This window comes from Mycteria americana, chromosome 2 (assembly GCF_035582795.1).
Source record: "Mycteria americana isolate JAX WOST 10 ecotype Jacksonville Zoo and Gardens chromosome 2, USCA_MyAme_1.0, whole genome shotgun sequence".
Lineage (NCBI taxonomy): Eukaryota > Metazoa > Chordata > Aves > Ciconiiformes > Ciconiidae > Mycteria > Mycteria americana.
This window is the reverse complement of record NC_134366.1, coordinates 39351283-39378175: the sequence shown is the minus strand read 5'-3', so window position 1 is coordinate 39378175 and position 26893 is coordinate 39351283. Positions and strand designations below refer to the sequence as shown.

General features: G+C 41.2%; 1 protein-coding gene across 2 annotated transcripts in view; it reads right to left on the bottom strand.

The window, feature by feature from the left end:
- Positions 1–2848: 2848 nt before the first annotated feature.
- The window catches only part of CHN2 (chimerin 2), a 166310-nt gene continuing 142265 nt past the window's right edge, over positions 2849–26893 (bottom strand). For both annotated transcript variants that reach the window (XM_075493091.1, XM_075493092.1), the window contains exons 8-13: positions 21497–21581; positions 18858–19031; positions 16993–17070; positions 9916–10053; positions 8137–8242; positions 2849–4687 (exon numbers count right to left, since the gene is read on the bottom strand). In XM_075493091.1, coding sequence (XP_075349206.1) covers positions 4516–4687; positions 8137–8242; positions 9916–10053; positions 16993–17070; positions 18858–19031; positions 21497–21581 — 753 coding nt within the window. In that variant the 3' untranslated portion in view covers positions 2849–4515. The remainder of the gene's footprint in view (positions 4688–8136; positions 8243–9915; positions 10054–16992; positions 17071–18857; positions 19032–21496; positions 21582–26893) is intronic.

Genomic DNA, 26893 nt, shown 5'->3' with positions numbered 1-26893 from the left:
TGGAGAAGTGCCTGCTTGTGGACCCTTCTGTGAGCCTTCCTCCCATCCCCATCTCCTTTTCTGTCTTCTCCAAGCCCCTTCTCAGACAGCAGGGCAGTACCTGCCCAGCCATGAGCAGGATCAGGGGAGCAGGCTGCCTTTGCCCTGCCTGTACTGTGTCGGGGGGAAAGTGATGCTGGCAGCAGCTGAAGGTGCAGCAGACGGGGCTGTCGGCTGTCTTCATCTCCGGGTGGGAGGGAGGGGGAGAGAACAGCAGAGCCTAGCTGGGTTAGGAAAATGCTTTCCCTCCAGACATGTGAGTCCAGGTGAGGCCCTGTGCAAACACAGTTAATCATCTCGCAGCGTCTCATTTGTACAGGTTGTCTCATCTGTACACTGTGCAGTGTTTGAGCTTATCATAAAAGAGAGAACACAGTCGCTCCACATGCTCTGCAAGCCACTCTCAGTACCTACCTTCACTTTCACCTCCTTGCAATGTGACTTTAAGCCTTCCTTCAGCACAGCTGTTTATTACCCCAGGCATTCCCGGCACATCTCTGAGACCTTACTAAGACCAGAAATTTGCTCAATAGTACACCCGCAATCCCTCCTCCCTCCTGTATCCTAAATTTGACAGTAATGCACAACTCAGGTCTTTCAAGCACCTTGTTTCAGGAGATCCCAAACCTGCTATATTCCTTCCCGAGTCTCAGGCCAAGTGCCCCTGCAGCTCTGTCTCCTTCATTAAGCTCAAATGTTGTGTGAGCTTTGAGACTGTTAAGTCTATAGGAAAGTGTAGTCTTACCTCTTGCTTAGAAAAAAAAGGAATGTAGTACCAGTTCACCCAGTTTTGTGCTCTGTTAGACCCATTCTGTAGCTTAAACTGACATCAGCTCAGAGCAGTGAGCTGAGAGCAAAGCTGTGTCTCCTTTGTAACTTCATTTTAAAGAGTTTTCCTGAGGAAACGATATCTGCACTTTTGCTCTTTGTTTCTCTTTTTTTGCAAATTCTTCTCCTCCCTCAGTAACTTCTACATCCTTTGTCCAGTTTCAATGGTATTTGACAGCAGGAGAGAGATAATTAAGTTCCACAACAACTGGTCTCTGGGTAGAGGAGCCCCAAATCGGTGTCTCAGTTGAGGAAACCCTTCAACAGTTCCCTGTTTGATCTTGCCTGCCAGCTGCCTTTTCAGTACACGTGTGCTTTGCAGTCAGACACGGCACATGCTGCCTCGTCTCCAGCGTGGTGTTCTCAGGAAACAATTCTTTTGCTCGGTTGCCCTGGCAGGCTCAAAATATTTTAAACCTGACAACAATGAGTGTTGCAAAGACAGAGGTATAAAAATGGGATTTCAGCTGTTCCATAGCACTTTGGAAAGTTACTACCTTACAAACCGTTACCTTCATGTAATGTTTTACTAATCGTGGCTAAGACACTTCTGCTTTATGGGAGGCAAGTCATCTCACCCCGGTAGCTCCAAGGACCAGCTGTAAGGGGGTACAGAGTTGCACCCATCATACCAGAAGATGGGGCTAGCTGAATGGCAGATGGGAAGCGCGGGTGGATGCCGGCAGTAGGGGACTGCTGCTGCACCCGCAGTACTCCACCAAAGGCCTTCTCCAGTAGCTGGAGGGGAACAAGGTTCCTGCCGAACATCCAGCTGCACACAGGCTCCAATGCAGTCAGACACAGGTATCTCACCTGCTTCCAGAGGAGCAGAGCTGCGTTCCCCTCGAGAGGAAATGACCTAGCGGGGAAGTTATATCAGCTCAAACACAGACTCCTGGAGCATCTTTCAAATGACTCTTACTACGCTCTAGTAGTGCCTCATGTGAGATATGTCATCACACTCTGCTGAACGCTTTGGAGCAAAGGGGAAATCCAGTGAGACACTTTTTTTCTGTGTACTGGAGTACAGGCTTGCATTACGGAGATACGTACTTTGTCTTCTGCTTTAGCAGTCAGTTTTGCAGAGAAAAAGTCTGCTTGCTGTTTATTTCCTTGAATGGTGAATTTGGACCGGAGACGATCAGATCTCAGAGGTGCTGCTCAGCCCCAGGTGCGGCGGTGATGGCCACAGTAAGTCTGACATAAGAGATGAAGTGTGTGCAGCACTAAGGAAGCATGGAGGGGACAGAGTCCTTTTACCTCCACATTCAGCATGCCCCTGAGGATGCTGGCCATCGGTTAGCCGAGACAAACATGGACAATTCATTAGATATTTGTGTTTTAAGATGCAGAATCATACTCTTCCCTCCGTCCAACAGATTAGAACCTTCTGCCCTCCAAAGACACTGTGCATGGGTATTTGTAAACACACTCCTTTCTACTGTCATTGAATCCTTAGGATAGGGCACATGTTGAAGACCCCAGACTGTGAGACGTGTGAAAGCTACCAGTTTGCTCATGGTAGAGGGAAAGGGAGAAGCAGAAGTAGAATGGCTTGTTTGTCTTCCTGCAAAAATAAAAAATGGGACTAAAATACTGTTCTTGCCTTAAAAAACCAACTCATTACTGAACTGACCAGAAAAAATAAAGAAAATCACTGTTAGTCAAATGTCTGCGTTCAAGGGAGTGGAAAAGTGCTCTGATGGCATTGATTCTTGGAAATCGATTAGACTGATATTGGCGATTCGTTGCTTGCTTGAAGTTTTACACAGAGGTGATTCAGGGTGGTCGCAGAAAATAAATGTGTGCATAGGCTTGGCTGCAATAGTATGGGCATCTAAGTGCCAGTCTGAAACTGCTGACATTCAGTAAAACTGTTCTAAGTTTTCCAAGTAGGAAAGTTTCCAGCAATGTCAGGATGGTAATTAGCAATTGATTTTCATTTGGCATCTTGCCATGTGGTCAGAGTGACAGACACCAGAACTCTTTAACACATTTAATGGGATTTTTCCTTCCATTTACACTATCATAAATTACAAAGCATATTTCACTTCACAAAATAAAACCATTTCCAGATCATTTTTATGACAGTATTAAGTAGTACATAACCTACAACAAATAGTCCTGCACAAGGCAGGAGGATCTATGGAAGTATTGGGAACTCAGACTATTTAGCATTTGCTCTGCAATCTGGGTTAATCTATCTAGCCCTTAGTTTCTAGAAGACGACAAATTTACAGTCATATCCTCCCTTCATTATCATAGTTACACATATTTTTCAATTTGAATAGAAACATGTGCTCCCTGAAATAATTCAGGAAACTGCATCACTGAGTTACCAAGCATATGATACAAACGATCAAGATGAGGGATTATTATAATTTTTTTTTGTATTGAAAATTGAGTTTGGTAGTAAAGTATGTTGATTTTCTATGCTTGCAGAAACATGCTGAGAAACAGTTTTAACATTAAGAATAAGTTGCAGTTAGACTATGAACTCTGTAGGTCAATGTTTGTGAGGGGAGAAAAATATTAAAATTTGGTAACAAATTTACCAACTCCCACATTTCCTACACATTCATTCTTCTTTTTTTTTTTAAACCATCAGGAAACACATTCAAGATAAATACCTACATTTTTAGCAGATTTACTGTACGTTTATAAATACAGAAACATGACAAAACATAACTCGATTTTTACAGAAAAACCAAATCCTTCATAATTAACCCAAAAAAGTGCTAACTTTTCAACAAGGCCAGAAAATATCCAGTGTCCCAGCATCACTTAACTTACATATTACTTTAATCCAAGAAAAATCTGGCATATGAAACTGATACTACCACCAGGACTTTTGAAAAATTCTCAATACCATATTTTACATGGGAGTAAAAAAAGAAAAAAAAAAGAAGAGAAAATACTATATGTTTTGGGAAATATCAAATGGCTAAAAGTGTACAATCTTAGATGCTAGTGCCTAAATGCAAAGAAACCTAAGGAAAGCTGGAATACACACAAGAAAATAATTCTCCTTTAAAACACTTGCAATGGAAGAGGTATGTCAGGATAATACTGCATTAGTGGTAATTGTTTTCAATATATCATAGCAAAAATGCAGGAAAGAATTACGTGGAAAATAATCAATGCACCGCATTGATTTATAGTTTGCTAAAATAAAATGCCATTCTTTCAGCTAGGTAAAGTAAAAATATCTTTATAATATAGGTTCTGTTTCACAATTGACATATATAATTATGTCTCATGGAGAGGGAAATGTATAGGCGTATACAAGAAACACTGATTAAGTACCTTTTTGCTTCTCTAGCCATATTAAAATATGTTTTGTGTTTCTTAATAAGTTAACAATAAAATTGTTTGCAACTTCTCAAAACAAATATACATCTGAGGCAAGGCAAAAGATACAAGGTAAAAGGATTTTTTCTGACCTTTTTTTTCCCTTCTACAAAGAGGCATATGTCTATGAGACATAGGCTTTCCCTAAACATTTTGGCATCCATCTGCAACTTTGCAGAAATTGAAGTGCAGTCAAGGAACTTTTCCTTCATGTTTAAAAAAATTTAAAGAAATGTTGTTTTTCCTTCAAACTAATTACTTTAAAACAAATGGCTTTGAAGATATGCCTCTCTCTGTCTAAAAGAGAACATCTTCATTTTCTATTAAAATCTGCACAATTAACTTCTGGTACCGCATGTCATTCAGCGTAGCAAGGGTACTGTCCTCTGGGGGTCTCATTAAAGTAGGCCCAAACACTATTCCCAGGTTTTCAGCATTCATAAAGTTCTCTTTTTCATGCAAGGTAACCCTAAAATAGAAAAAAAAAAAGAAAAAAAAGTAAGTAGTTGCTTACTTCCCAGAAGAAAAGAATATATGCATCTTAATCTGTAGTCCCACTTCACATCAAGCATTGGTAGATAATGACACTTTTCAGTAACAATTTTTACTTTCACTCAATATAGTAACTGTTTCCACAGCAAGCACAATGCAACTATGGTGGGGCTGTGATTTCCAATGCCTTTAAACACCCCTCATACAACTCAAGTGATTTTTCCATGTGGCTATTCGTTAGGGTATAAAAATTAGTGGCAATTGCTTTTCTGAAAAGCATAATAATGATTTAAACGATGATGTACGGAGCAGTCCTCTACTCTACAGTAACTACAGTTCTCTGGCATGTTGTACTTGGTGTGCATCACACGGGAGGTGTGGATGTGCTTCCCAAATATGAACCCAGATTTTCCTTTGATTACCAGTGACCCCCATGCTTCCAGCCTGCAGGAACCAACACATTCACGCATTTCTGCCTTGCTGGCTGCCTCAGGCCAACAACAGCTGAGTGACTCTGATTACTCGTTATATTATAGGAGCGTGCTGAATCCTGGAGCAGTCCAGAGAGGTGGCTTGCTGAAGTCAGACAGCTACAAATGCCATCTATCCTTGACAGAGAACAGAGGCACTTCTAGGAAGGAGCCTGAGCTGTTTTGTTCCCTGATGCAGGTCATATCGTGTAAATACAAAAAAAGGTAGGCTACGTGTGGCTGGAGCCAACGCAGGCTGCCAAGGATGCAGAGAAGTCATCCCTTAGGCCTGCTGGAAAATGCAAGATGTGCTCAGGGTTTCCCTCCAGGTAATAGAGCTGGATCACATCCGTGTTGTCCCAGCAAGCCTTTGGCATTTGAGTTCGGTCCTGAGAGTGCTCTTGCACTGCAGTGTAGAGACTGCCGTGGTCCCTTAATCGGTCACGGTCCCTCATGGACCAAACACTTGCTGTTACTAAGCAGAGTACAGGTGAAGTTTCACATCTCCTCCACACACAACTCCTCTGTGAGGGTGGAGCACATCTGGTTTTGGAACCAGCTCTCCTGGCAACAGCTGAGACCACCCCCCGCCATGGCAATTCCCCGCTGGGCAGCAGTGGATTCACTCATGTCATCAGGGGAGCACAAAGAGCCTGAAACCAGAAGTAATCTGGTCTTCCCTTGTTTGCAAAGTCCTTATATGACTAGGTTTTTCTTCTACCATTGGCTCTCTGCAAAGAGTGGCTCTGTCACAGAAAAACACTGTTCCTCTTTGCTTTCAGAACAGAAGTCCATTAGTGCCCCTACTCACAGATACGTCCTCATCTTCTAGCACAGCTGTTAGCTGCGCTTTGCAAGGAGGAAAGACAAACCAAAGCTGCCTAGCCCAAGGCACCTCTGTGCAAGTGTATGTGTAACACTCTGCTTTCCATCTGTGGCTGTAGGCAGTAGAGGTGTTGAACAGCTATGCAATGCCACATACATCTTACTAGCACCTCTGTGCAGGAGCGTGGGGCTTCTTGCCTGGCCTGGGGTGAACACAGAGAAGATTCAGCTGCACAGCTTCACTGCAACATCAGCATGGGTGGAGTTGTATGTATTACGCCACAGGGGGGACTGCTCATGCTATTGTATTTCCTCCAATTTTGAGCAAAAAGTTATCAGAAAGAATGTTCCATTTCACTGAAGAAACCAATTAATTAATTGACTGACAAGCTCATTTTTCATTGCTGATATTGTCCTCTGCTGGATTTTCCTGACTACACTAGGTTATTCTTCCAATGGAGCAGGAAGAAAGACAATAAAGACAATAAACAGATTCAGGGAAGGTAGCTCTAATTTTTCAAAAGCAATACAAAACTTACTCAACTTTGAACTCAGGTTTGATTGAGGGACACTCAATTTAGTGTCCCTTCCATTTGATAAAGAAATATGAAGTGCTTTACGCAGCAACTCAGTGCAGTTTCTTTTCTGTTGAGAAACAGTGCTGGTGCAGAGGCTGTGATCCTGCAGTGGATCCTGCAGCCTATACATAAACAGACTCCCTGACACCAGTGCATGTTTTCTCTGTGCAGGAAGAGCCCTGTGGGGCTGGAGTTGGGACTCTATGTTTAATCTACAGAACAGCATAGTCTGAACCTAAAGGATCCTTCCCTCTTTCACGTTCAGATCTCTCTGACAGATTCTCCATAGGAACTGACATGCACTTGATTTACGTGCAGATGCTGAAAGCTACAATTTGGGAAAGGAGAGGAAATTCATTGCATGACTTCCAGGTATTTAAGAGAGAAAGCTTAATCAGCTGTTTGGACTATTTTTGTCTCATCAGTAGGTCAGCTCAACAGCTGAACCAGAGCCTGTACTGCAGTTCATGAGAAAGAAAGAAGGCAAGTCAATACTTGGCTATTCAAAATTTGCTGCTGGGACATGAAAGTACTGATTCTGTATACAGGTCGCTTGTCTGCAGCCTCCACGGGCCTTCTTAAAAGCCAGCATGGTTCATCCTGAGTTGTCCATGCATATGTGCTGACAAGGGTGGGTGTTTGCACACCTCATTTCTGCAGAGTCCACAGAAGCTCCTGCATGCCCAGGTAATGTCTCATCGAAAGGTAGAATTACGCAGTTGTAATGACCTGACCCGATTCAAAATGAGGAAAAGTCTCTGCATAATGAGAACCTGATTGAGCATGAAATGCACTTCACACAAGCTCTCTGATGCAATTTTACGTGAGTTGAGGTCTTTTTCTTTTCATGTTGGCATTAATATTGCAGAACAGTGCAGATCAAACCCAGAAAATACTGCAAATTTGCAACTGTGCTGCAAGTAGTGGGACAACTAAGAAGAGATAAAAAATGAAATTTAGGCACTTTTGGAAATTTTGTATCTCTTATGACTAAAGAAGCTTTGGAAAGCAAATGAGGCAGAGTATCTTGAAAACCAAAAGAGATAGGAAGTAACTGGTAAGGGCCGGTATTGCTTTTACTAGTAGTATAAAAATAGGCCCTGCTTGATTCTTGGCTTAACTGTGATGTGAGCAAAGAACTCGTAAGAGACAGCTCTTTCCTTTTAGGGTTATTGTTCAGGAAGACAAATCAGGAGGTAAGGGAAGGCAAAAGCAAAGCGTGGTCAAGGGACTTGCTGCAGCACATCTAGCACATCTCTAAAGTACCTACCATTCTGATATTTTTCAGATATTATCTGCTTCAGAGAAATGTGGCAAATCTCAATTAACTCTTCAAAGGCTTGCAATGATCTGCCAGCAAACGGATCTGTGCTATATATGTGCATAGCTTATATGCATTTCTACAAACATAGCTTGCCTGTTTATTTGTAACATTATTGTTTTAGTGGCAGTGCCCTAATGGAAGCTTTATTGGTACTTTGAGTAATATCTCTCTTTCAAAGCACAAAATTGTTAAGCTCTTCAAGAATTATCCTACATGCCAATTAACTCACTTCTTGAGATGAATCATTAGGTATCTAAGTGTCTCGTAGTGAGCAGCAGGGAGTAACATCAACACGTCATGTATTGCTTCTAGTCGTTCATCAGGATTGGAGATTTCTGTAAAAACACCAAACAGGATTAACGTTAATAGGGCTTTCCATTTGTAAACACCAATAATTCAGGAAGCTAAGTTATTATTATGGAGTCATTTACAAGCCATTGACTGTGCTTGGAGGGATAAATATTAAACTCATAAACATGGAGCTTAGCAGCAACTTCTGCATCCTCAAAAAAAAAGGACTTTACAAAGAAATCAGCAATGAAGACCACCCAATAGTCGTCTCTATGGTCTGTGGCTCTATCTACAGGCCTGTATAGGTACAGTATCTGAGCTTCATTAGGTGCCTGGAACTGACTCTTTAAAATCTTACATAAAATTACTTCCATTACCCTTCAACACCAGATAGGAGTGTGGATATATGCTTTAGAGACTGTGCTTGAATATATAAGTTTAGCTAGAGATTGAAATGACATGGAATTACATAAACAAAGATTTCTGAACATCTTTAAATATGCAGGTATCAGTGATCAGAGAGCATCAGTGCTCATTTGGCAATCTCTCTAAAAATCTGAGCAAGATTTACATGTATTTTACATGAAAAATATGGATTCCTAAGCTGTTAACTGTGTCAGAGTTATATTTGCTGCATGACTTTCCATACAAATGGCACCAGGAGCTTAAATTTTAGATTAAGAATGTTTATGTCCTGCTTTTAAGAGATTGGTGTATCAACGTGATAGGAACTGCTTCCTCTGGGCATGTCTTCATAGGACTAGTGAGGAGCGAGAATAATTTCTCTGCCAAGGAGGAAGAGGAGAGTGCAGGAGAGAGGTATCTGGGGTTGCATGGGGAGTGCGAGGTGGTGTAAGCAAGAGGGGAAGGGAAGGCAGCACAGTTACACAGACAGACCACTCTTCCTGCTGCTTATCCATATAGCGGGTGCTATTTCAAAATTACTAAGGATACTTTTTAAAGAAGAAAGCATGCTACTTCTTAGACACCTCAGGTCTTTGACAGTTTTGGTAATAATCTGATTTTGATGCAATCCAGCTGGTGAGTTTTCACGAGTGACTATCATTACATGGAAGGCTGTGCCCTGGAGAGCAGAATTTGAAGCAAATCTCAGCTCTCTCTGCCAACATTATGGCAATGAATGTTGCTGTCCTCCTCCCTCTCTGGTAGTGTGCACCCACGACCTGCCGGCTCTGGGCAGGTGGTACCTGCCCGTGCCTCCTATCCGGACACGGGTTAGATACTGTAGGACCTAATGAACAGTGGGTGCACCTGAACTGTGGGGCAGGTGTGGTTTGTGCCATGCCTCATTGCTCTCATCTCTCACCGATGGAAAGAGGGGACGTGCTTGTCAGCGGTGCAGATTTGTTGCCAAAGGAGGCCATGATATAGGTGATGGGGAAAATGGTGGGGAAATGGGAAGCACCCTCCAGGCTCACACTGTTCACTCATCCCTGAGCCATCACGGATCACCCAGTCTTGCATACGTCTGTGGCCGTGACACCAGCCCTGGGATGGTATACCTGCATGACGTCCCATCTGTGATAACATTCAGGCAAAAGTTTCATGTGAAAGAAGGATGTGGCATAGAAGCAATGAACAGAAGAATGCCCTTGCTTCCGATTTGTTGTCTGTCTTTTCTTTTTCTTTAACATGGACAGCTTTATGGATGGGAAATGTAATTACAGATCGGTACAAATTATTATGCAATACTTACTTGCTGCCTCTATGAACTTGGAATAGGTGTCGTAGGTGATCACGGGAATCGGTAAGTCTCTGAAGTATAGCTTCAGTGCTCCGGCAATGATGTTTATGTCTGGATAAATACTGGCAGAAATATCAGCCTTGTCACCATCTAGAAGAGGAGGAAGAAATCTCTTTGAAACCAGGCTAATTTTGACTGAAGCAAGGCTAGGCTTCTAATTCAGATTTATTGTGTCCAATCTGACAAGAAAAAACAACCTGAAAGCATTTGGAAGGCTTAAATGAGAATATATTGCTACCAACTTTACAGTATATGAATGAGGAATGGTGGTTTCTTTATCTTTTAGTAAACAATTTATTTGCTTACATCTTTTGGAGAGGCTGGTGATTCCATCTACAATATCTGCAGTGTACCATCTCACACATAATGTTTTAATGTTGGATGAAAAATCATGTTAATAATATATTTATTGAATTTGGCCCATTTATTCACTGAAAATAAGCTATTAATAACTTGTTCTGATGTTGTATTTTGTAGCTGCAGACCAATACACAGGAGTATTCTTTTCATTTTCACTTGGGGAAACAGAGGCACAGAGAAATAACATAAATTTCCAATGACCCTCAGGAGACCAGTAGGAAAAATCAGAGTAAACATCCAGATCTTGTAAGTCCTGGACCAATCTATCTATACTGATTAGCTAGTAGGAAAGCCACCTTATTTTCTGGATGTCCTCTAATGTCTTCATATGTGACTTATTTATTTATAGCAAAGATTTGAATTTAAATAGACATGCTATGGCATTAAGCTATACAATTTATTCTGAAATGTGGATCGCAATTTGTTAAATGAATATGGATACTTATAATGGATGAACAGCTAAATAGATGAATTATGCAACTGAAATGACATACATTTTGTTTGCCACATATTATAACACTGTTAGTCACAACTCCATTACGGAGCACTTTTAATCACACGAGCTTAACATTTACAAGTGTTGCTGGTAAGCCCTTGACCAACGCATGGCTTACAAGTGAAACGACAAGCACTAGCAGCGAGGCTGGATCACTACTATTTTTCAAGTTCAAATGACTACATCTGTTCTGTACTACCTAGCACCCTCATACCCACATTTTTCTCCAGACTGAGAAATTCTGCCGTCCTCCCCTCCTGGGGCCTGTCCTTGGCAGTCTTCCAGTAGAAAGACAGGGTGGGACACTGGTCAAGCAGGGGCTGAGGCTGTCTGGATTTAATCCCCAGCTTTACCTCAGGCTTCTTTGAGATCAGTTATACCTCATAGTCCTTATTCCCCACCTTTCAAGTGAGGATAATAGTGCTTCCCTCGCGGGAGGTGGGGAAGATTAGGACCACGTGGTGAGTGGGGCGATGTGAGGTTATGCTTGCTTGAACAACGGAGAGGAGTTTGCTTGTATCTGCCAGGAGGTGCAAGCACAAGCTTGGGCTGTTACCACAGAAGCGCTGACATGCTGTAAAGCCATCGCCTCGCTTGTCTCGCAATAACTAGCGCTTGTAGACATGCCCTGATACAGACAGATGAGTGGGTGTGCTTGATACACGGCATCTAAGATGGTGATAAAGGCTTTCACAGCAGAGTAAAAGAGTTTATATTGATTGTAGACATTTTATACAAACCTATGGCATTAATCTTGGAAGGGATACGTCCTGTCCAATGTATGCACATAATTCTCATTAAGACTAATAGCACTACATGTTCTCATCAAGAGGAGATTATATGCTTAAGTGTTTAAAACAAGCAGCCTTTCTTGATGCAGCTGAGCAGTCTGAATACATCCATCAGCATTTAATTTAATACAGCATCAATAAGCCCTAGGAGGATGTTTACACTGCTCCAATCTTTTGTTTAATCCACACGTTCCAGGCACGGTAGCATTAGTCTTGTAAAGCTTTGTGTGGAGAGCTCTATTTAATTGATGGACACTGAGCACTCAAAATGCTCCACTGAAAACAGATACCTCCAAGGAGCCAGCAGCTGCATCAGAACAGATATAGCAAAGCAGAAGGTTGCATCTATTATCCAGGTCACCAGTACACTAAATAGAAGTGTTATTTATTTAGTACTTTTACAAAGCAGCCCAGCAAGCTTTCTTAAAGGGGCACTTCAGCTAGAGGTACTTCAAACTACAATGTACTTCAAACACAACTCTCATTTACATATTCGCTTACTGTAGGAAAAATGCATTAATTCCTGACTCAAAGATTTTTTTCTCTTCACTTCAGAGACAAATGTACATCCATTGGAAATGCACTGAAGGTTATTTTAAAGTGAGTGTAACAATACATCTGTTATAATATACCTCCGCATTTCTGCAGTGGTTATGTAGGGGAAGGTGGATTTTTATTTTCCTTTGGTAGGTTTTGGATTGTCTTTTTTTTTTTTCCTTTCAGTTTCAGCAATTGAAGGCCCTTGGCAGGCTGCCCTTATTTCTTATCCTCACCAAATTCCTGGATTTGTATTTTTATTTAAACACACTTAAAATTCAAAGCACTAAGCAAGAAAAGTTAATTCATTGCTGGTAAAGTCATGACGCATATTTCACAGAGGATCCTCTGCAGTAGCATACTGTATGAACTACATCTATTTTATACGGTACTTTCTGCATTACCACAATCATTTTTTTCACTCTTCAATACAGTAACTTTCCTCAGATTGTAATTAGTATTTTCAGTATCATTGCAGTGGCCACATGTTAATACAATCTTTGTTTAAATTTGGGATTACAAACATATAGTTCATTTGAGCTTTACAAACCTAATCCTACCCAAACCCCGTCATTTCTCTTTCCTTGTTACTTTGACTCTCAACATATTTTGTTGCATTATGTTGAAGTTTGAATATCTCAAGACAAAGAAAGTCTTTATTCTGTTCCTTAAAGGTTTCAGCTGACTTTGGATGCCACAGAAATATATCAATAGTTTATTAGAGAATGAAATGGAATAAGTATTACATTCTTAAAGCTGCAGCTATGTCCTCTGAATACTGAATTACATTTCTACTTAAGTTCCTTTTTCCTTAATGCTTTGTTTTTATTGCACAACCTTCGCCACGCTAACGTGCTTCTTTGTGGTTTTTCTTGGATTTGGCATTTGACAGTTTTTCAGCTACACTGGCAAAAGAGTGAGTATGAGTTAGGATGCATCTAAGCACTCATGTAATATTTAACAGCATAATATTTTTAGCAAGTGTATTGTACCAGCCAGTCATACAAACAAGTGAGGGGACAGAATGCACTGGTGACAATGGCAGCTCTGTGGATAAAGTGCACAATGAGGGTTTTCTGGATGCCACAACGCCACAGCTCAACAACGCTGACAGAGAGCAACTGTCATTCTACAGCACCAACATTCACCAGATTAAATAAATCCACATTATTTCCCTCCTTCTCATTACAAAAATCACTAAAATGGAACATTGTCAGTGCCTCAGAGAGCCTAACGCTAATTTACAGTAGGGGTATTTACACTGCTTTGGCTTTGGAAGGGAGTTTTAGTTTAAATCAGATGAGGACCAACTTCTCCCTGTTTTAAACCCAACTATCACAGCTTCACTGGCCCAAATAATATTGTGCGAGATGCCATTCTCTTCCTGAGATGTTAACTTTCAAACCTGCCTTTGCTTTTCTGTTCTCACTATAATTCTTTGGAAGCAACAAGTGAGTGTCCTTTTGGCAAAGCAGAATTAGTCAGAGGGAAGGCTGGCTTCTCTTCATTGTGCCCCTTCAGCTGCACATGAAATCAGCAGGAGAGGTACCCTACGGCCGAGTCAGCCCTGCGCCTCATCCCTGTATCATACTGTCTTCTGGCTCCTGTGGCTTGACGACAAGCTTGGGAAGCAAGAAAGCTTGATGGCATTATTTGAAGGATGCGTCCTGTGCATTAAATGGGAGGACTCCTTGCTTATTTATTTTCAAACCCATTTATTAGAAGCTGTATTTTCCAGAGATGCAAAAGTGTACTAGCATTCTAGCCAGGTGGCTGGGGACTGACTCGGAAACGACGGGCAGGGAGGGACGTCTGTAATGCCAGAGTGCAGTGCTCTGCTACTGCAGGCACCACGCCATATAACCCTTCTCGTAAACCCCTCAACTTCCATTTTAAAACTAGTTAAGGTTTTTACCCCTGCTTTTATTAAAAGGTTGTTTCAGAGCCTTGCTTTCAGGTGGTTAAAAATGGTCTTTAAATTGTCAAACTAAATTTATTCCTGGCCGGTGTATATCCTCTAGTATTGTGCCAGGACTATGCATTAGATTAAACAGTTCTCTTCTCTGGTTCATACCCCTGCTCTCACCTGCTCCTTTGACAGCTAACTATGCCAAGCTCTTTTAAAACACATTTACCTTCTGCTATGCAGCATGCTCCAGAGATGTCTGAGAGAGTGACGTGGCCACAGATACGGCTGCTTCTGCTGCAACACCTATCTATTAACTAGAACTGATCAGGAATTTTCCGTTTTATATTTCAGACACAAATTTTCCTTTTTTTTTTTTTTCCTTTTGCAAAAAATATGTTAATTTTCTGTACTGAACGTGGAGACAACAGTTCTGTGAAACTCCCACAAACTTCACTTTCTGGGCAGAAAATGAAATTTGAACAAAAACCTTCCAGGCATTGCTCGAGGTGAGACCTGCCACCTGGATCTCAGCTCCCTCCTCTCCCAGCTCTGTCACCTGGGACAGAGATCTGGGATATTCCACATCCTTGGGGTAGTCCACTCTCTGCTGCTGTGGCTTCTAGGGCTAAGGAGAGGTAACTGGGCAGCAGAAAAGCAATGTTCCTACCTGCGGGGCTGGGATGCAGAAGGGGGGGGGGTCCCTGTCTCTGTAAAGTTGGATCTGACAGGGAAGCAAGCCCTGAGCTGTCAGGTTGGAAGCGTCTTGCCAATTCAACCTTCTGCCAGCTGACAACCACATTCTAGCTGCACAGCCCACAAGTCAGAACAAAAAATCTATTTTGGTTTTCTTTAAATCCCTTCCTGCAAAAAAACCCCTATTGCTGCTTTTCCATCTCAGTTCAGGGAGAAAACATTTTCAAAACTGTAAAGTGGAGTTCTCAGCTTCAGGTCTCAGCAATACTCTAGTCATGTAGTTCTCATAACAAGGTTTTATTCACTGTTTCACTGCTTTTAGCATTACGCATGGCAACACTCTCTCCTTCCTTTCCCTTTTCCCTTATGAGATTGTTAAAAGAAGATGAAGACACAGCTTTTTATCAATTTATGCCCAATGGTTTTCCCCACAGCTTGTGTATACAAACTCAGTTCTTGCTTTCTCCGCTTCCATGTTTATCCATGCTTTTTTTCCTTTCGAAATCTGATACTGCTAGTGACCTTACTTTTCCTGTTTCTAGGTGCTGCCTTCTTTGCCAGTAAATCACACTTTCTTCCTTGCTGTGGGTCTAATTCAAGTGTGTATTGCCACCAGATTAAGCCACGAGTATAGGCAATAATAAAAGATATGCTGTCTGTAAAACTGAACTGGCTCCAATGGTTCGAAACATTTGCAAAGGAACAACAGCTGCAGCAGTATTCAAGTCATGCTCAGGCATAAATTTCCATCTGCTTTCTTCAAACTCTTCCCTCTTCAACCTGTGCTTCTCCTTCTGGGTTTCATTCAGGTTGGTACACTCAGAGGGGAATTAACGCACAGAACAAAAGGGTTTGCCAGGCCAGATCTACCTGCAGGGAACAGAGTGGGACCTATGGGGACTGTGACCCTCTCAGTAGCACTGCTTCATGTGGCACACCTGCAGCATGTATCTTCCTATGACAGCAGTCACATCACTGTGCATCTCTTTCACCCAAATCATGGCTGACCATGTGTGTATATGCATATGTTCACAACTGCAGCATCCAACACATTTTAAAAGATGTATTATTTTTAAAAGGATATTTCAGTATAGCAAGAAAACAGACACTTTGGGAATTCCTAGTTGGACCTTCTTTGCCAGTGATGTCCGTGTGACAAACTGTCTCCAAACAAAAAAAGTATTCAGGCACAGTAAGTGTAAGATGTGCCACCCACAGACGTTGCTGGCCCTGCGCAGCCTCCCCTGGAGCCCCCAGACTTCCAGCCCATGGGCCCCCAATCCCTGCCTGAGTGACACTGTAGCTGTCTCCAACTGGGTCATGGCCATGCCTGTGCCTGGCCGTGCACCCTTCTGGTCAGTACCCCGATCCACAGTCTGACTTCCTGGCTTGACCTGGACCTGCTTCGTCCCCATGGGCTTGCAATCACTGGGCTGTGTCTGACCCTATTCCCCAACATGGCAGAGGTAATACCTGAAAAAATCAAGTAGGAAGGAAAACACTATTTGTGGGAAAGGAGAAGAATATTTATGTAACTTCTTAAACATACTTGAAATTGTGTTTTCTGTTGATGAAGGCCCTACTCTGTACCCACTAACATATATACTTAAAATAGTCCTGTGTGCAAAGACTGTGTGCACAACCAGAACCAAGGTAATCAGCTAAATAAATTCAGAAGGGCTACTAGGATGGAAATCATGATTAACAGGCAGTGTTTTAATTATTAGTTTTTCCATATGCTGTACAACCAATCTCCCCAATGCTCCTCTCATCTGTTGGGCAGAGGCAATCCCATGCAAAGTGGTGCGGTGCTTTCTATGAGGCTACATGCAGAATGACTTCCCAGTCGGAGTTCTTGGTTCTTAAATTCATAGATTATCATATTGTAAAGCATTGAGTCTACTAGACAGCCTAAGAGCTTTCCCCTGGTACTATGTAGGCTTGTACTTGAACTAGGAGCCTAGGCTGTGCTGCTTGGTTGAGCAATCATCCCGTCCCCCGAGCACTTAGTCTTCTGCCTGCCATTACTTTCTGTTTAACTATTCCTTCCAACTGCGAAATATGATTTCTCCTTATGAAAAGCATGACAGATTAATTTAAGAACTCAGAAAAGACAGGTTGCTTTCTGTACTTCTGCTTATATGCCACCTTCATTACCACAGTATCTATATAAACACAAGAACTGAAAAGTCCTAGAACTGAAACCTTAGATTAAGATTGTACAAGATTAAAAAATGGTATACCTCGATCAAAGGCCATTTTCACATCTTCAATGTGCTCAGTGAAGCCTGAGACTCTATAGAGGCCCTCGGACTTTAAACCTGAAACAAAAAGTTCTTGGTTAATGTTGCTTCAGTAACCAACAAATATTTAGGCTTAAAAACAATAAAGCAAGAACAACAGATCTAGTATGTGTAGTAAAATATTAATTGCAATGTGAAACTCTGGAGCATTTAAGGGAGTACCAAGGTAATTTTAAGTTGTTTTTTAAAGGATTAAAGAATTTTAGAATTTATACTTTCTGATTTTGTTAGGTACATGGTTGATTATGTTAGAGGAAAATATTGCAATTTGCTAATGGTGGGGCATGTGATGTTATCATGATTTATTCATTTTATGTGGGAGATTTTCCTGGATTTGGCTATCACTAATAAAGCTTTAGAGGTCTCCTTTCCTTTTACCAGTTGCTTAATGATAAATAGCAAGGCAAGTAAGAGACTGTCTTTCCCTACGAGCACTTTTGTTCCCAATTTTGCTCTCAGCTTTTACTTATACCCAGCTGATAGATGTGATGGATACTGTTCTTCTCCACATCAGTACATCCCTTCTACAGTTCTTTCACCACAGGAGACCTGCTCGCTTGCACAACTCTCCCCCCATTGCTCCACACCAACGTGAAATGCAGGGCAGCCCAGCAGAGCAGGCAGAGCTAGCCAAGCAGAGTTACACTCACATTATTTATTTTCATCCCAGAGCTCCTTATTGTGACTATGCACAGTGCTAACCTACTTACAAGATCCAATACACTTTGGTTTCTTAAGAACGAAATCAGTATCTTACATAGTTCTACAGCAATTAACGAAAAAAAGTTAAAGATGTTGAAAAAACAGAGAGCGGGCAGCAGATTTTATCTTAATCAATAAATGTACCAGTAAGTGATTAGATCTCAATTGCAATGTAGCTTCCTGCTATATCATCAGAGTAAAGCTCTTCTGTCTTAGTCCAAACTATTCTTTCTATTTGTCCCTGCAATGATGATATAATCCTGGTAGAGCTTTATGGAGCAGTGCAGGGGATTTGATTCATTTCAGTAGATGATGTGTGGCTTTGAAATCCCTATGGCTAGTATCATTGTGTTGCCATGCAGATTACTGTGATGCCATGAATTCAACATTATGAGATTCCTGTGCGGAAGCTATGAGTAACAGGGAAATTTGGCTTATTGGCCAGCACGACATACACATTTGCAATCCAAAGTAAAAATACATCATCATTACTGTGTTGCGTTGGAGGGGATATGGTATTTCTTCAATCTGGCATGCTTCTACGTAGCAAAAACCGGGAGCTTTGGCTGTGACATGCCGCCTGAGCCATGCCATCCATCAGTCAGTAGCTGAGCATCATGCGAAACCCTACGCAGTTTGTGACATACCACAAAACGCCACAGCCTGTGACCTCACTTGTCTGAATCACTTCCAGTCACTGGTGTTCTCTTGCCCATAATGTCCGGAAAGGTTATTAATAATGGGTTTGATTTAAACTGATTACTCTGAAATTGGAAGTGTCCCTAGGTATGTTAAAAGAAAATAATGAAAAAAGACACATAAACATGAACTTAAAGTTCACTTTAAAGTTCACCCCTTTCAGAAGTGTAACATAATACATGTTTTGACATGTTTTCAGAAAGCATTTCAGGAAATTGAATTATGAAATGTCATGATTTAATTTTCCTAGCTAACGCAAAGCAGTGTATCACCTACACTAAAAAAACCCTTCTCTCATCCTGTCTTCAGTGTGCATGGGCATACATACTACCCTGTCCTAGCTTAGCACGTAATTCAAGTCGTCTTCATTTAATTGTGTCTGCTGCTTTCCGAAGCATACAAACCTCTTGCTTCGATCTCTCGAATGCATGAATCCACAACCATTGGCCTTTGGGTATTGTGGGCTTTCACCAGTGTGGTGAGATCGCAGCAGTAGACTCGCTTTATCCTCTTGAGGTCTGGTTGGCAGTCGTTGGGCACGTATTTGGAGCACTGCTTATGTACGTTCAACCCGCAGTCTGTAAACAAAGTTACCCAGGTTAATTAATTAATACTAACACCATCAGGTCTTGTCTAACAATTTATTTCCTTGGGCCACATGAAGCATGGGGCATAACTTCCCCATCAGTCAGCAAAGCTAGAATAAATAAGATGGAGATGAGAAAGACGAGCATGGAAATGTCCTGTAAAAAATTTATGATGGGCAAAGTGAACTCCAGCATAGTTGTTAAAAAAAGCTATATAAGCTCTGAATGTCCTTCACAGACCTCTGAGCTGGAGGTGACCGCTGGTGCGGTCTGGGTCAGTTCACTGCTGGACACGTAGCTCTAGGTGGGGCATTTCAAAGGACATGGGACTTAAATTCTGAATATTTTAGTTTAGCCTTTTATAAAATTAGCACAGTAATGACTGTCTTCTGCTGGCCAGTGTGTGGCTTAGTGCTGCTAACGGGTGAAGGACCTAAGATTCACCTGAGCACTCAAACTGGGACAGTGCTTTGAGCTAGCATGCCTCCCTTCCCCTTCCATGTTCCTGCAGTGTTGCATTTTGGCTCGCTGTGTCACATCAGCAGTCTCCCCATCCCTGTCTTATCACTTCACTGGTGACTAAAGTGTCCCCCGTGTTTAGTCTGTAAGTCAGTTTAGGCATATAAAATGCTGTGAAAGACATGATGTAAAAAAGTGATTAATTTTACAAATGGTTCTTGGTGCCTTACTCCAGAGTCAAATCCTACTCTTGGTTGCACAGGTGGGTTTCTATGAACATAAACATCACTGCTTGATCTCCACAAATTGAATTTTTCTAATAGATTCAAATATTCAGCCAAATGAATTTATAAGCCTCAGTAAAGCAAACACCACCATCGGGAGTTACATTATCTCACATAACTCTGATTCCTGTTTTAATGCCTTCCCCATCATGCCCATCACTGACACTACTTTTGGGCTGACTTAACATGTCTAGTATCATCACTAATAAGTTACTTACTGTTTTTTCATGTTGATTTACTGCCCAAGCTATTAAAAATGTAAACATGTCTCTATTACTTGCAGCACATTTCAGTATTATAGTCCATAAAATATTAATCAAGCAAAATAATATAATCACTACAAACACACCTACACATTTAATGGATTTGATGGTTTTTGTGTGTTTCTCCATACCGTTATTACTGCATAATACGTTATTGTTCTGCAAAATCTAAACAAATGTGAGCAGCTGCAGTTAGGATCCTCCCTGCATTGTTTTCAGTGCTGTTCTCCACGCATGTGAAGTTAAATCCAAATGCATCTGTCTACTTAGAGTTAAATGTTGGTAATTTAATGAGGGAGAGTATTATGTTTCATACTAAATAAATAAGCCTTTTCATAAGTTTAATGTTTTATGTATGTGAAAAAATACAGCTCTATGCATTAGTGAGGTCAGTTTTTGCACACTTGTGTTTAAGATCAAATAGCTTGAAAAGCAAACTACTATTAATTTTCCTCTTTTTTTAATGTCCTTCTCATATTCTTTGTGTTACCTTTATTCATCTACAGGCAGACAAGATGTAGCACTAACTGAGACTGCACTTATTAAACCTTTGCATTTGTGAAAGGTATTTTGACCCTTCAAACTTCTGTCTAAATTTTAGGTAACAACCACCTCCTCTACCCATGCAAGGCAGATGTTGGGGGCAGATGTGTTCAGTGCCAGTCTGAGACCAGGAACGCCCAGAGGTCAGGGCAGGGAGAAGTAAGACAGAAGCATATTCAGTTGAGACATGGAAGGGATTGAAGGTCCATAGAAAGAAGTTAGGAAACCCCATTTGCAATGCACCAAATACCATTTCACTTGCTGAATCCAAAAGCTCGTGATGTGATGATTATTGCATTTTTGCATGATGGATTATTTTTCACAAAAGAACAAACAAATTTAAAGTAATTAAAATGCTATTAAAATGCTGATACAATTATAGAGGCACCAGAAAACTAATCCTTCTAGGAAAATGAAGGTTGTATGTTTTGCTTTCCCTTGAGGTGGGCTACTTAAGGCTTGCAGCAACGCATGGTATTTTTATAGGAAATAGGTGACAGTCTTTCTGCAGACAAGGGCACTTCTCAGCCGTTGGTGGCAAAAAGATGAGTTATGAAGCCTAGTTGCTGGCTGGCTCTGCCATTTCCAAAGCTTGCTTCTTAAGATGTAAAAACATTCAGGGATAACTTAATGACACCATAAAGAAGAATTCTTAATATATACACCAAGGCACATGCATGACCAAGGTACTACTGAAAGGATGTCACCCTCAGTGACCAAGGGCTCGTGGCTTCAGTTTTAAACCAGCTAATGGGGAAAATGACTGCACTCTAACTTGCACGGGAGGATTTCTTGCCTTGTTCTGTAAAGTAATCCCTACCCCCCCCCTCCTGCAGGGAGTGCAGGCTGGGGGTGGGAGGGACGCCTGAGCATTTCAAGAGAAAGACAGAAAATGTTGAAGGGCTACCTGAACACCTCACTCCCTGAGCGATGAGACCCCACATGAAGTTGGCGCAGTATTCACACCAGTGCGGACCTCGAAACGTATGGACCTGTAATACAAATGGGGAAAAAAAAAAAAAGAAATGGGGTCATTGGGAGGCAGATGGTCTGACAGATGGAACAACTGAAATGGATAAATAACAGAAGACTCAGTAGGAGTAAATCTTTAGCACACAGTGCCCACATCTATCTAAAGTCTAGATGAAATAAACCATGGGAACAGAAATTTGCTTTGATCTTGAAGTTTATCTTTCAATAGGCTTAACATAACAGAGAACTGGGCTGTATACGGCACTGAAAACAAATCGGTTTTGCTAGCTGACATTTTAGCTATAGCAGAGGGAAGGAAACCAGGTTCACTAGTCAAAGGAGAAAAAAGTAAAACTAATAATCCAAGGAACTGTAGTCAGTGCTTTTATTTGACTAGTTCAAACAAAAGAGGAATGATTCAAACGCTCTTCAACAGATCACTTGAAAGTAGGGGAAATGCAGTGACAGGAAGTCCCTTCGAATGCACCACATTTTGGTTCCCCATAAACCTGTGTGGCCACAGATCTGGTGCAATACCCATGTTATAAGAGCACCAGGCAGGTTTGAGCAGGCTACGACTATGGTGTTACATGTGTATTTATATGCCTTTCAACACTGAACAAAACTCAAGGCGATTGCTGTAAATTTGTATCAGGGATGATAATGAATGCTTTGTGCAGCCACTCCAGGCAGCAGTTGGGTAATGATCTGATTTTGCACACTAGAATCCATTAGTGACAAAGCAAATGACACCCTTCCCCACTGTAGTAAGTAACCTGAACTCACGTAGGGAGAAGATGTCAGTAGGCTCTTTTTCAGTAGAGGAAACTTCATTTTGCTACAGTCCACACGTGTAAATATGGAGGAATAAAATGACCTGCGCGCTGACAGAGCCCACGGCTCCCCAGCCAGGTTTTGCGCAGCACTGCTGCTTCCTCCACCGCTTTTCCAAAGGCTACAGTGGAAGACCTTTTTATTTAAGATGTATGTTCTGGTAAAGTAAGCATTTCATTTTCATTGAAAAGAAGAGTAAATAGTGAGGTCTACACCCGTGTGAATGGACATGGTATGAGCTAGTTCTGGCCAGAGACTTAATTGAGCTTAACAAAACATAAATCATGCACACTCCGGCTGCTAATGCTTCCTTTTCCTTCTCTCCGCTCTTGTTTACCCAGCGTGTGGATGGCTGAAAGGCCGCTTCCACCCCCTGGGATGGGGAAAGCTGCTCTTTACTTTTCATAGAGTAAAAAAATGGTCATTGCCCTTTTCAAATAAACTTGGTGAAGTTTTAAGCCAAGCATTTGGCTTGCTAATGTTTTCGCCCCATTTGTCTGCAGGATCATACCTAAACAAGCCTGTACTCTTGAGTCCATTCCCTAGGAAGATGAAGTCTTGTGATTTTAATACAGACCTCTCTGATTTAGCGATAAAAATGTGAGCCTGACCACAAATGACTCCTGACCAACTACTCACAGTCAATAATTGCGTGAATAAGCTTAAAGCAATAGTAATTCTTCCTCCCTTTTGACAGTAAAAGGTCAAAACTGGAATGTCTGACTGGTCATGTTTATTTTTTGAAATGGTATTTTACCTCTCAGAAAAATGTGTATCTCTGGGAAACAACACTTTGCAATAGATAGATACATATAGACGCATACTTCTTTCTCATTTCATCTTATTTTATTTTGCAGGGTGGGTAGCATGAATTTCAGACATGGCTTTCAGTGGGGGTAAATGGCCATACCTAACACAGCTGGTGACCCGAGTTTCAGGCATATGCTCTATGTGACCTTCAGTGGATACAAAACTACAGACACAACTAATTATGCCTGCACCTTTACCATTTTTGGACTGATAACCACATAATTAGTAGGTCTGCACCTGCATTTAATTGTGGGTGAAAATCATTTGCTGTGAGAAGATAGCTAACTATATCTTCTGCTTTGCAGAGGTTTACAAAAACTAACCTCGTGAGAAGTGGCTGTAAAAGCCCATTCAGGATTTTTAAAACTGCACCATTTCACATTTAAAGTCCATCACAGTTGCTAGGATATTTGGGGCCTACTCGCTCACTTTACATAAAGCTTATTTCAGCTGATCTGGCTGTGGCATATTTAGAAAATGGTAGCTGATTATTCCTTGATCTCTCCTAATGGGAAAGCCATCAACGCCGACTGAGGGCTCCATCTGAGAAGTGCTGACTGTGCGCACCTTTCCCTTGCTCCCTTTGGCTTGGTGGCTCTCAAAGGTTTAGCTCTATTTATTCATTCACTTCAGTTTTTCACGGATCTGCATTTTAGCTCAAATGGCAGGTTCCCAGCTGAAATGCCCTGTGAAAATCTAGTCTTCGTGGTTTCTGGTCAAGTTGAAACAGGGAAATAGTCTCTATCTCTAACTGAAAAAGGGGGATCTTCAAAAGTTTCTAGATGAAGGTGCAAAAAATCTCTTAAGATGCAGTTTTGAACTAAGTCTTTTATGGCTTGCCATTAATTTTAAAGAAATAATGAAGGAAGTCTGTTCTTAAGAACACAACACTTGAATGGTAAATGGGAATTTTGCCTGCAAAATTGGCCTCATCTCGATTTTAAACAAGGAGAGGTAACAGCAGGTCTTAGGTTTTTGAGATGGGTTTTTAGGTTTTGCCCCATCCTTTGTAACCGCATCATTACAAATGGACTGGGCTTAGATTTTTTGGAAACATCATCAAAATCTATTTATTACTGGTCCTTACCCCATTCTGCAGTCTCAGGAGACCTCTCTGTGTACACACAGCACAGGCTCAGGCTGCTTGGGCTACAGTTGACACATAATTCCAACTTTTAAATAGAATTTACAGGGAAGTATTTCTTCATATAAGCCAGAAACATGACATTTCAGACTATACACTGTACCTTTCTTGTTCAGTCTTTCATCTTCTTTCCACAATGTCTAACTTCTAACTTCTTCATTCTGTTTCCCTTCCAGCTCTTTCAATGAAAAGTTGTTTCTTATGTTCATCCTCTCTTCTCTGCTGGACAATCTCACCCAATACTACACTGTGTGTCTCCTCTTATTGCCTTCCTGTGCTGTCTCCTCTTATTGCCTTACTGTGCTCTCACTTTCACCCTTTGGCCCTCTGGTGCCCTTCCAAACGGCAGAAGTCCCCCCGCGGGTGCTATCTCATTCAGTTTTAGTCTGTGTCTGAGCTGTCTTCACAGAGGGAGAAACTGAGACCAAAGTTAAGGAGTGTCAATACAGGGGCAAAACAAAATAATCCCTTAAGCAATACTGCAGAAACAAACTAAAAAATTGCCTTGAATTGAAACACATGTTTTTTATTGGCATTATACAGTGCTGTTTCTGAGACAATTTTGTTGTTTATGTGACTGGGTTTGAAGACTTTTCTATTTGCCTCCAAAGAAAATAATTTTTTTCAGACTTTCGCCTGAATACATGCACATTTGTACTCTCCTGTGGACTCCTGCTGAACCTGAGCCGTTTGCAGGGAAGAAAAGCTGACTCTGCTGTTATTTTTGTTTAAATACATACACATAATCTTCATGATGTCTGTAAAAAGTGCCTCCCCCAAACCCTTTGTCTCCCAGAAGCAGTGTTTATCTGCAGTGATTAACACAAGGGGAAATTTATCCCAGAGCCTCCTTTCTCCCAGCAGATCTTCTGACTTGTCTGTAGTCAGCTGCCTTTACTCCACTAGCCCAACTACAAATGGGATATGTCCATGCTATAGTGGCAAACAGGCACAATATCGTGGTAAATGCACGTTATTCAGCTGTATTTGCTCACTTAAAGCAGCACAGAGGCCCTCTCATGAATTTCCAGCGTAGAACAAAACGCGTGGAGCATCCCCAAACTGCACGCTACCACTCTCGGGCATGAGGTGGACCTCCCCACCAGCTGGGACCCCACTGAAGTTGGCAGGTAAAGCACATCCCAAAGAGCCTGCTGGATCCTAACTGCAACGAGATGCAAGAGGACTTTGCGATCCAGTTAGGCTGACGCCCACATAGTTACAGAAATACCTCTATGTTTTTCTAAATGGGGTTTCAGAGATTTATTCTCTTTCCTGAATTACAGTATGTCTACACTGGCTTATGCAAAGTTGTTCCGCCAGACAGACGCCAGCTCCAAACCTAAATCCATGTGACTGCGTTGTGTGCCTAGGATGAACCCAGCTTAACAAATCAGTCTGGATACTAAATCTTTTTTTGTTCATTTGCCTTGAGTGCCTTGAAATTTGGTAGAGAGGCTGAATGAGAAAGCACGGATGCTCAGAAGGGCATAACCTGGTGCCCTCATGCTCCAAACTCCAACGATCCTTTTTAATTTCTGTATTAGCTTGGAAAGGATGAAGGAAGAGCTGTCCTTGCTCTGAATTTGTGCCTTGAGTTTATTTCTTCCTTTTATTCCTTCTTTCTTCCAGTAGGTAAGATCTTTGGTGTAAGATCTACGAAAATCTCATCAGCTTCACTAAAAATGTGCCCTTCATTTTTAAGATTCTTCATGGCTAAAGGAAAAGAGCTAAAGAGTATCTGTGTGTTCATGAAGAATTGGCTATGACAAGATTATGAGGGACAGTGTGACACGTAACCTTTGTCCCTATGAACTGAGATAAATGATACAATACACATCAGTATTCACTTAAAAATGGGGAAGACAACTCTTCGAATGTCTGCAAAATAGCATTTTCCTTCAGATAAATCCCATATCATCATAGCCTGAGAGCTGTCAAAAGCCATTAAGAATTTTGCCCCAAGACCCATAAAGCCATTATTTCTCTTTTAAATAATTTCGTAACCCTTTTATGTTATGAATATGGAATATATTAAAGATATTGGACTTGAATTTGGCTGTCTTTTAAATCTAAATATTCTATTTTAAGCATTCTATCCACATTTTTTGTTCAATAGGTAGACATATTCTAATCTATTCCTTTGGAAAACTAACTGTATTTGGTTAGTGAACATATTTGTTCATTAAGTAAATGTAACACTTTTGACTGGCCTTTCTGGACAATTTTTTTTTTTTTAAGTGTTTCTTCCCTAAGTTTTTTATTGCCTTTACTAGGATAAAACAATAATTTTCTGCTGTCAAGCCTTTGAATACATATATATTTTAATAATGTGATTTTCCAGTTAAACTATGACTCTTTTGAAACAGAAAGGGACAGACACTGTACAACAGCTAGATTGTGCAAACGCAAAGTTAACTGGGCACATGTCCAATTATAAATCAAAGCCAAAACAAGGGGAATTTTGAAGAGGAAAGAATGCATGGGTCAAAGTGGAAAAAAGTCTCAGTCATGAGAAAATATTTTCTAGTTAAACTAAAATAG